Source organism: Phaethon lepturus, unplaced genomic scaffold (genome assembly GCF_000687285.1).
Source record: "Phaethon lepturus isolate BGI_N335 unplaced genomic scaffold, ASM68728v1 scaffold5641, whole genome shotgun sequence".
NCBI classification, from domain to species: Eukaryota; Metazoa; Chordata; class Aves; order Phaethontiformes; family Phaethontidae; genus Phaethon; species Phaethon lepturus.
The window spans coordinates 11,766-22,753 of record NW_010516838.1 but is presented as its reverse complement, the minus strand read 5'-3'; the positions used below and the strand labels follow the sequence as shown (position 1 = coordinate 22,753).

Genomic DNA, 10,988 nt, shown 5'->3' with positions numbered 1-10,988 from the left:
CCCCCCCCCCAGCCAGAGGCAGGCAGATAACTTTGTAATGCCTGTTCTGGCTCACACCGATGCGGCTTATCTGCAAGATAAGTTTGCAAAGCTGTTTGAGTCTGCACAGATAAAAGGCGCAGAGAACACCCAAGATTGCTAAGCACCAGGCATGAATATGCCAGCAGATAGAAGCATGCTTACAGTGAGCTGAAAAGTGATGGGATCTTTAACTTTCCTGTGGGGAAACCATATCTAAGGTGCCACTATAAAGATTCAAACTAGAAAAGAAACATCTTTAAAATGCGGTGGTTTTGACCGGTAACTCTCTAGTTCACGAGGTCTAAACTGTGAGTGAAGGGATTTGGTTATTTTATTGCCTGTATTTGACACGTAACTGGGAATAAATTTTAGGCTTCCTCCTAACACTGCTTGTTTACAGTTCGAAGTTGAAGGACCTGACTGAAGGACATAAGAGGGTGAGGAAGGACTAAGGCTGATTCAGATTTTCTGACAAGAGTAGTAGGGTGAAACTGAGAAAAAGGTAGGGCTGGTTAGGCTGGCTCATTGGGAAAGTGTCCAACCTCATGCTGATTATGCCTGGAGTCTTCCAAACAATAGGAAGGCACAGCCATTTCTACAAAGCCTGGCCTAAGCCCCTGACACATGAGGAATGTGTCTAGAGAAGCTGTGGTTGTGCCTAGCGGGACCCGCGGTTGGCTTGGCCATGCCTTCCCAGAGTGGGAGCAGCGTGCTCCCACCAGGTATGCATGTGCCGGTCCTGGGGTCCCCCCAGTCCTGGGCAGGGGGAACCGTGCTACAACCCAGGGGTGCCCTGGCTGGGTGGTCCTGGGGAGCAGATCCCCAGGGTACAGCCGGTTTGGGCTCAGATCCCCAATCAGCCTGGTGGAGTCAGAGTGGAGATTGAAGTCCCATCCCTAATTCCATGCAGGCACCCACATCCCTGCCTAACTGGAGCAGAGCACATCCCAGGGGAGCCCAAAAAGGCTCCTGCTTTCAGTGTAGGTGCAGCAATTTTTCCTCCCTTCAAAGCTGTAAAGTTTCATAGTTTGAGAAACATATTCTTCGCCCACTCTAACCAGGAGACCCGAGATCCATCCCTGCCTGTGGCACAGACTGACAGGGTGCTGACATCTTCCTCTCTGGGCTCACTTCCCACTGGTATCTGGATCATCCGGAAGCCTCTTCCACAAATTCGTCCCGTGCCAGCACAGTGCTACAGCCATCCTCAGCTTCCTCATGCGGTTGTGGAGCAGCAGCTTAGCGAGTCCTGCCTGAAAGCACCGCCTGAGATTGGCAAAGCAGGACCCACTCTGGTGACATTTGTTAGTAGTGCTCCAGCCTCGGTGAGCTTGAGAGACTTTTCACGGCGCTCAGCAGTCAAAACTGCAAACGGCACAGGGAGATTGATATCCCCAAGTATTGCGTTGAATGGGCACAGTGGCTTTGGAAAGGAAGTGGTTCAATTAACGACGGTAAGGATGGGGAAGGAGGGGCTGTCCTACTCGCACATAAATTGGAAAAAGATGTCAGGTATCCATACAGCATTTCTGGAAAAACCCGTGTAGTATTTTCCCACCACGCTTCCCAGCAAGGCTATGCTGAGTCTTTTTGCTGTGCGCTGAGATGGCGTGGGGCAGCCGTGGGATCCGCTGAAGAGCGCGGTCTTAGCGCGGCTCCAGTCTTCCCATGGCATGAACTGGGAAAAAAGGTCCACTGGTTCTGTGGACCCTGCGACCGGGGTCTGCAGAATCGCCCAGATGTGCAGGTGTCGACGGGGCAGGTGCCCCAAAACTGCTACTTCAAACAGTCAGAAACTAAAGGAGAAGTGTGGGGTGGGTATAAGAGGCTGTGCTGGGCAGAAAAGTCAGATTTGGTGGGTGAGCAGCGCAGCCAGCCTCAGAAGATGCAATAAGTGATTCAACACACCTATCTGAGAAGAGGCAGGTGCCCTCGTTTGCTGAAATACCGTGCAAGAGGCATAAGAGACTGCTTGTTTTCCTTTTAGTTTGTGTTTCTGAACGGGCGTGTTTAATTTTAGCAGCAAAGACTCCCACCCACAGGGGTCAGCTGCTTTGACTAGATGGGGTCTAATCTGGCGCAATTTCTGATCACTGTGGGGATGGACTTTCTCCAGCAATTGCTTTCATTCGGTCCGGTCTCGTTCCTCCTTCCTCTGCGAACCAGGTTCTCTGTTCCTTTCTCCATCTGCAGAACCAACCAAGACCCAAGCACAAGGACATCCCATGAGCGCTGCAAGGACTTCTGCACCCGGCTTTGCCAGTTGGTCCTCAATGGCAAGAATCCCGGCTGCCACCACTCTAGCCATTTTCTTGACTTTCCTCTTCCCCGGGGCACACAGCCAGACCCCAAGGGCTTCCCAGGAGAGCACCGTCCCCTTTGAGGTGCTTAGCCAGGAGCAGGCTTACAGCCTGGTCCAGGCAAGCCTGGTCCAGGCTGCCAAGTTGCCGAACCGCTCGGAGAGCCTCCCCAGGAGCACCAGCTCTGAGCCACCCCTGCTGCCCGTGTGCGTGAAGCCTGCGGATATCAGACACATCTTCAAGTACATCAACACCATTGTGTCCTGCACCATCTTCATCGTAGGCATCATCGGGAACTCCACGCTCCTGAGGATCATTTACAAGAACAAGTGCATGAGGAATGGGCCAAATGTCCTCATTGCCAGCTTGGCACTCGGAGACCTTCTCTACATCCTCATTGCTCTGCCCATCAACGTATATAAGGTAGGCGCCACGCGGCGCGGGCGCTGCGGCAGCCTGGCGATTGCGTGCCCTGCGGAATATCTACCCTCCGCTCTTTATCGCAGGCTCCATTTTTGCAAGGGAGAGGGGGAGGGTGTTTCTGCTCCCGAAAGGATGAGAAAAACATAAACAGAGAAAACGCTCGGAGTACATTCCTGGGAAAGCAGAGGTGTTCTCAGCTATGCAACACAGGCACACAACCTTCCAGATCTTTTAAGTCTCATCTAAAATCACACGAAAAGAATCACTTGCAGTCTCCTGACGTTACAACCCAATGCTTATTTCAGCTGAGCAAAAATTATCGTTCTTGTGCACTGGGGACACTTCTCCCAGCACAGGTCAGTTAACCAGCCTCAAGCAAATACCTTTTTTACTCTAGCTAAACGTGAAGACTCATCCAGGAGCAAGGAAGGGGGCTGCATTATAAAACAGGGGCTTCTTTCGGAGACACCGTCCCCTAAACGAGAGAGAAGAGGCACAACAAATAGTCAGGGGAACCGGAGCTCTGCGCGGCGCACTGGGGCAGGGCGGACCGGGCAGGCGTGGGGTACAGCTGAGACCCCAGTTAAGAGCAGAAGGTGTGTGATGACGTCTGCGAGCCGTCTCTGGGCTACGGCAGCTCTTTCTCGCCCACTTCTTGAAGCGGGTTTTGGTGGGCTGGAGGCAGAGGTTTCTGTGAAGGGTTGGAAGGGATGCCGTGGGGTGAGGGACTTGGAGCTCAGCCAGGTTTATTTGTCAAAGGGAAGCTTTAGCCCAAGAAGGGGAAATTGAGTGCCAGAGGGGTCCTGAATCAAGCAGGCTGGGTGGCAGGGGGAGAAGGGAGAGAAATTTGAAGTAGGACGAAGGTGCATATAATTTGTCAATGAGAACAACCAGGTGAGGCTGGCAGTGGGTCTCAAATCACTGTGAATAGACACAGTTTAAGTGAAAATGTATTGAAAACTGTAAAGGTTTTTAACCTCAAAACTAACAGGTTCTCCACGTGCCGGAGGATCCCGCTGTTACAAGAACATGGACCCATGCAGAGGGTTTCACTCATGTGCAAGAAAACAGAGTAGCTTGGGGCCAGCAGAACTGCCCCAGGGGAAGGTTTCCCCTCTTCACCCACGGGGTACAGACCATCTCCGCTTTCACCCAACGGGCCCCTTTGGCTTTGAAAAAGGTGCAATTTTTTCTGCCCGAGAGGGGAGACACAGTCTGGGGAACACGGCTGCAACACCAGCAGCTCTCCTGGGGATCGCCTCTACCCTGCGCCCATTGCACAGGCAGAGGTTGTGGAGGCAGCCCAACAAGCACGGTCATAGCTGAGCCCCTCAAAACCTTGAAGAGCAAAGCCCCTCCAATATTTGTCCCCAGTCAAAACCAAGGCAGGGAAGATTTCCGTGTTAATCCTGCCTTTGCCACACTTGATGGGAAACGCACCATCCAGCCAGGGAAAGAATTTGCGTCGTGCAATGTATATTTAACAAGAACAGAGTAACAGCAACAGCAAAATGTCTGGCAGACTTGCCTCCATGGGATGCGAACGCTTCTCCGCTTTGGGGGATCTGGACTGCAGAGTCCATCTGTCCTGTTTATATCACCCACAATATCAGGGCAGTTGGGTTGGTTTTAGCCTGGTTTCCCAAAGAAACAAGGCTTATACAACCAGGACTGTGAGGACATGGGTCTGACAGCCCTTCCTTTCAGGATCTGTTTGCCCAGTTCTGCCATATTTCACAAGTTTCTGTTGTAGGAAGGTCCTATGTATCATAAAAAAGGGGCATGTGGGACCAGATGGAGGCTGTAGGAATGACCTCACTGAGGAAAGCTGGCAGATAAACCAGTCACAGGCTCAACGCCCAGCTCTGCGTCCTGGCCGGGCAACAACTGGGGTTGCACTGAGCTTTGTGCAGAGTTCACGGCTTAGACCAAAGACCTCATCTACAGGACACCTCCTGTAAACACAAGCCACTGGCTTGGAGACACACTTGGAGCTGCAACTAGCACAGCTTGCAACCAACAGAGAGTCAAGATACTTTGTCCAGGACAACATCTTGCATTGGTGTTGCCTTCCTTGTAACAGGAAAACTGGGTGAAATCTCCAGGGCTGGGACTCCCTGCTCTGGCCACATCTAAACTGGCATTTGCTGACTGATGTTCAGCATTTTCCTAGGCCACCTGAGCAACCCCTCTCCCTTCCGCACCTCTCCCAGCCACCTCCTGCAGGAGAAATTGTTGCTTATGTGGGAAGCCCAAACTGACTATGAGCAACCTGGTCTTACGAGTAGCCCAGTTCCACCATGGTGTGTTCTCGGCAACACATGAGACGGGTGGACTCCCTGGGTTTGCAGACCAAAGGAAAGGGTAGGGTTGGTCAGTTGCTTTCACCCAAAAACACGATTTCCAGGAGAGCTTCTAGATTGATTTATCTTGCTGCTGAGGCCAAACTAAAGAGCTTGCACAGGGGGCTGGTTCTGAGTAGGGGTAACCTTAGGATGGGCTCCAGGTGTCATGGGAATATAAGGGTTTGAACCCAGGCTCACTCTCATCCCCATGAGTGAGTGGCCTGGATTTCTCCTGCCTTCAGGGCACCTTGTCCGCACCAATACCCTCTGCTTGCCCCAGCTGAGCTTGGGGCCACAGTATATGTGTTCTATAAGGAATGTAAGTGTGGTAGAGGGTCAGAGTATGGTAAAGGCTTAAGACTACAGGGCTTTCAAAGCCACCTGAAAGAAGCTGTCCTTGCTGGATTTTGGCTGTTTCAGAGAATGACACCCATTTTCCCTCTGAAAGTGACCCGAAGCCCATTGCGGCGTTTAGGATTCGGATCCTTTCAAAACCACCCAGGGTCTGGAGTCAGGACCTGGTGTCTGGACCATCCTTCCGTCTGTGTTTCAACTCATCTCACAATGAGCCCTTGGGCAAACGAATGCTTCCCAGCACAACACAAAATACCGGGGAGCGCACGCTGCGTGATCCCGGCGGAGGTAACCTCAGAGTGCTTTCAGCTGCTCTTTGTGGGCTTCTCACACCTTGTGGGTAACCACCTGCTATTAGGGGAAGCCAGACGCTCTTTCACAAAGCAGCCTGTTAACCCTGCGGTTCTTCCCCAGCTTTTGGCAAAGGACTGGCCCTTTGGTGTGCAGGTATGCAAGCTGGTCCCCTTCATCCAGAAGGCTTCGGTGGGTATCACGGTCCTCAGCCTTTGTGCTCTCAGCATCGACAGGTAAGGAAAAACTTCTACAGCTGCGCTGCCCAGCCTGAGCCATATTTGACCGTAGCATGTCATTGTCACCAAAAGGCAGACTGCAGGGTGGCTTGGCCCCAGGCGAAATTCAGAGACGGGGACAGCGCGCTGTCATGTAGAGTTGAAATCCAACAGGAACTGACTCTGGTGACAGTGTAAATCCTGCTGGAAACAGCTGAGGGGAGGATCATGATGTGCTGGAACAGCCGCTGGTGTGGTGGCGAAGGGTGGCACCTCCCCAGTGGCAGGTAGACATTGGCCAAGGATAGCTACCATCACGTTCATCCGTTGAGCCCCTGTTTCTGACCTTTCCCATTCCACTGAAGGGGAAGGTTCAGGGGTGGAGGAGGAAAGCCTACTGGAAAGGGCCTTTGGGGACAACTCCAATCTGCACCTTCTCAGCCCCTTCCTGACAGTTGCTCTTCTCACTCCAATCTGCTCCTGTTGCCTTCCTACGCGCTGGGCAGGTACCGAGCAGTGGCGTCCTGGAGCCGGATCCAGGGGATAGGAATCCCCATGTGGAAGGCCGTGGAGGTGATGCTGATCTGGGTGGTGGCCATCGTGCTTGCAGTCCCTGAAGCTATAGCCTTCGACATGGTGGAGCTCAGCTACTGGGAACGACACCTGTGGGTGTGCATGCTTGCCTCCGAACAGAAATCCAGCTTCATGATGGTATGTACTCTGCCCCACCCCGGCTGCAGTGCAAGGGAGACACAGGCAACCCGAGCGTCCTCCCTCCTTGATTAGAGGATTAGGTGCTTCTGTAGATGGCTGCTTCTAGCCATCGGGGTGAGCCCAGGGGAGAGCAGTATCAGACAAAGCACAGAATACCCAGCACTGTAGTGCCGTGGGGCAGAATTGCTTTGAATGTGGGGCCAGAAAACAGGCAGCTGGTCCTTAAGCCGTGTCATGTCTTCACCGTCCGCATCAGAAGGTTATGGCATATCTCGGGGAGCTTCAGAACCTGCTATGCTGTCCCAGCAGGCCAAAGAGCTTCTCCACAACCGGTCTGCATGGGTAACCTTTATCATAGGACCCGCTAAGGGTGAGCGAGGGAATGAAGACGCCTACAGAGCATCAGAACTTATCCCACTGTGTCTACCAAATAAGCTCCCAGCAACTGTTTCTTGCACAAAAGTGCTAGATTGGACGGACAGCCAGATGTAAACCAGGCTTTACTTCTTCAGGTTAAACATGTGCACCAGCCTCGGGGGGGGAGATGATCCCATGTGCATTAGCACAGGAGCTGTTACACCCTCACACATCAAAAGTGTCTGATAACAGGCCACCATCGGTGTCAGGGGCCGGGTCAGTTCATGCCCCAGTTACCCCCACCCCTTTCCCCATTTTCCAGTTGCTCTTTCTTTTGCATGCAGTTCTACCGTGATGTGAAGGACTGGTGGCTTTTTGGCTTCTATTTCTGCCTCCCCTTGGTATGCACTGGCATCTTCTACACCCTCATGTCGTGCGAGATGCTGAGCAAGAGAAATGGCATGAGAATTGCTCTGAACGACCACATGAAACGGGTAAGAAAACCAGGAGGGCAGAAACTCTGCTATTTCCCAAAACAGAAGGGAGTGCTGTCGAAGGGGAGAACAGGCATCTGTCCCGGTAAAGGACACGTATGAGCTGGCAAGTGGGCAACAGGTATTGGCACGTTGATGCAGATGCGTGGATTAAGCCAGGGAGAGCGGCCTTCAGCTCTACGATCTCCAGTCTCAGGGACAACCCAAACCTCCAGCCTTATGGCCATGGACCAGCTTGATTTTCAGTTTCTTACAGCCGTTTATCTCTGGCTGTGCTGTGCCAGCCCAGATCACACCGAACTGGACCGAGTGTTGAACGTACCATACCCCAGACGAGGCACGCAGGGAAAAGAATAGTTTACTGTCCCCTCCCACACTTTGCAGAACGATGCCTTGAGGCAGAGCAGCTGGTTGTCACCATAATACAGTGTGAAGGGTGGCTGGATGAGGCCTCCATGTCCCTGGACCTGTCACTCCAGCAAATTCACCAGGAGCAACGGTGGGAAGGGGCATGAAGGAGCCTCATCTGTATTGTGTTGCTGGTACCCTACCCCTTTCTGCAGGCTGGATCTAAGAGTCCTCCTCATGATGCAGGAGTTGGGACCTGCAAGGTTGTGCTTTGGACTCCAAAGGGGTGCCCAGCCGCCATCAGATTGCAGAAATTACTTGAAGGGCCCTTGCTCAGCATGGGGAGATGGTGCTTTGCTCTCCAACGCTCAGCCAGACCATCCCTTCTCTCCCGCCCACCTTCTCTTCACAGCGCCGGGAGGTGGCCAAGACTGTGTTCTGCTTGGTGGTGATCTTTGCACTCTGCTGGCTGCCGCTCCACCTCAGCCGCATCCTCAAAAAGACCATCTATGACCAGACAGACCCCAACAGATGTGAACTACTCAGGTAGGGGCATCAGCAGGAGGGCACCGTGCTGGGACCCCCGGTGGGCACTGGCAGAGGCTCTGCTGGGCTCATTGCAGGCTGGTGGAGTTGCCTTCCAAACACCTTGTTTCAATAGCTCCTTTCTAGGTAGCATTGCTCTCCTGATAGGCACAGAGAAAGGGTGTGGGGGACCATAAGAAGAGAATAAATTAAATTTTGAAATGTCTTTATGAAGTTATAGGTTAGAGAGGTCTCCTGGGCAGAGAAACATTCTCTGCAGGGCTAAAGAGGCTGCATCATGTCTGAGGGGTGTGCACACTCTCTGCCACTTGGTAGGATCCTGTCTTCCCCTCTCCTCATTACCCATCATGCCAAAATCCAGCCAAAAATTAGACACTACTACTGTGCTTGAGTTTGAGAACACCAGGGTGACCAGGGGAGATCAGATCTCATGCTCTTGGTTTCCTCAGGAAATGCTCCTCGCAAGAAAAAGCCTTGTGCAAATACCCAACTGCAGGAGGGACTGCTTTGTGCTCACCTCTGTGGTATCAGTCACTGGCCCTCCATAGAAGCAGGTTCCCAGGCCAGGCAGTTGACAGGCATTTTGGAAACCCTCCCTCAGTTCTCCGTGAGCTTCCAACACATCCACCCTCTTCTCTCCCCTCCCGCCTCAGTTTCCTCCTAGTGATGGATTACTTCGGGATCAACATGGCTTCCCTCAACTCCTGCATCAACCCTGTGGCTCTCTACTTTGTCAGCCGGAAATTCAAGAACTGCTTCCAGGTAGGCTTGACCCCTCCAGAGCTCTTGGCTACGGTGACCGTTCCCAGACACCAGGCACGGTGCAGCCAGAGGCACCCCACCGCAGTGGACTTCTGTGGACAAGATGAGGGCAAGGTGGAGAGTGGCTTGGCAAACCAACCCAGCAAGCAGCGGCAGGGCCCTCGCAGCTCCTGGCTCCCAGACAAATGCCCCATCAGGGACATGCTGGGGCTGCCAGCAGCCCACAGGATTCTCCTATTTGCTCGTGTTCTGATTGTATTTCTCCTCCCAAATTTTCCCCCTGCTAGGTGCCTCTCTTCCCAGCTTCAAGTCCCCTAGAGCTCGCTGCCCTGCTATGGGGAGGCTTTTGCCAGTGCAGGACCTAGGACAAGCCAAAAAGCCCCTGTCGTTCTGGATCAGAAGCATCCCCACAAACCATTAGACCAGGGACTGGGGCTGCTTCAAACTTCAAGCCCAAGTTATTTGGAGATAATTTTCAGGAGCAGTGGAGCCCTGAGAAAAGAAGGGAAGGGGGTGGGATGGGATGGGAGTCACCTCTCACCGCTGTGGCAAAAAGAAGAGTTGAGCCTGGCTAAGCATTACCTGTATTTTCTGTCCCCCAAGGACAAGAAAATACAACTGCCAAAAGGTACCCAAGATTTTGGTTTCTTCGTTTCTAATCCACACCAGCCCTGTCTTGTAAAACCTGCTCCCAGCAGATCTGCGGGACAGCAAGGCTCAGAAGTGCGATTCCCAGCCTGGCACTGCGCAGGTTGACTTGCCAACATCAGTAAGGGACTATTTCCTCCTCTTTTACCCTGCAGCCCACGCCTGTAACCTCTCTCTCTCCACGCTCTTGTCTCCTCGCAGTCCTGCCTGTGCTGCTGGTGCCAGAGACCGGCTCTGAGCATCACGCCGACAGACGAGAAGGGCTCTGTTGGGAAGTGGAAAGCCAACGGGCAGGAGCTTGGGCTGGACCGGAGCAGCTCCCGCTTGAGTAACAAGTACAGCTCTTCCTAAAGCCGTGCCACCCGCGGGGCCGAGAGGAGAAGGCACCGTGCCAAGACGGTGGGACCCCTCCACTTCTCTCGCACGAATGTTTCCTGGCTGGGCCTGAATCGATTTTGCCTTTGTGTCGTAACCCACCTGGAAGGAGCTGCAGCATTTCACGGACCCCTGGGACTAGCTCTGAACACAGCCTCTGAACCACGCCGACCCGTCCTCTGGTCCGAGTCGCCTCTGGAGGAGGGGGAAGGGGATTCCCATCCTTATAGGATTTTTCATTTCCTCGCAGGAAAACAAAGTGACTTACGGCCATTTGTCTCGAGTGGAAACGTGGGGTGGGGAGACGTGTGTGAAAAGGGAAGGGAGGTTGAGATGCGGTCACTTTGAGATGGACGTGGGATGAGGAAGAGAGGGAGAAGACCATGAGTGATAACTTCCAGCTGAAAACGCCAAAGAAAAGCTTTGGTAGCATCCCTTATCATCTCCCTCTGTTGTTGGGACAGTTTGTCCCTGGGCAGAGAGCCTGGATAAGATCCAGGCACCATGTATGTCTGGTAGGCCATCAATGGTGAGAAATCTCCTCCTGTTCATGGTAGGGAGAGATAGGCAATAATTTGGTTTCATTGTGTGACCAACCTGACCTGGGGAGCCCTAAAAGCCCCCCTTCTCTTCACCTCTTGCTGGAAAATCTGCCCCAGGCTCCTCACGCAGGGATGATGTTCACCCCACCTGTGTGTGGCACAAGAAAGTGACTGTATGTGGCCGCATGGCTTAGGGGACCAGATATCCTTGGCAGAAGCTAGTGGCAGCATCCAGCCAAATCATCAGCTC

The 10,988-nt window shown here is 53.1% G+C and overlaps 1 protein-coding gene across 1 annotated transcript; it reads left to right on the top strand.

The window, feature by feature from the left end:
- Positions 1 to 483: 483 nt before the first annotated feature.
- On the top strand, positions 484 to 10,172 carry LOC104627803 (endothelin B receptor-like). Its single transcript, XM_010296180.1, has 8 exons — positions 484 to 523; positions 2,215 to 2,744; positions 5,858 to 5,970; positions 6,459 to 6,663; positions 7,368 to 7,517; positions 8,278 to 8,411; positions 9,065 to 9,173; positions 10,023 to 10,172. The coding sequence occupies exons 2-8, from the start codon at positions 2,247 to 2,249 to the stop codon at positions 10,170 to 10,172; spliced, it is 1,359 nt and encodes a 452-aa protein (XP_010294482.1). The 5' UTR covers positions 484 to 523; positions 2,215 to 2,246.
- The last annotated feature ends 816 nt before the right edge of the window (positions 10,173 to 10,988 follow it).

Coding starts and splice junctions, on each gene's coding strand:
- LOC104627803 (XM_010296180.1), top strand. CDS start 2,247: ATGAGCGCTGCAAGGACTTCTGCACCCGGCTTTGCCAGTTGGTCCTCA. Junction 2,745..5,857: donor TGCCCATCAACGTATATAAG/GTAGGCGCCACG, acceptor GTTCTTCCCCAG/CTTTTGGCAAAGGACTGGCC. Junction 5,971..6,458: donor TGTGCTCTCAGCATCGACAG/GTAAGGAAAAAC, acceptor CGCGCTGGGCAG/GTACCGAGCAGTGGCGTCCT.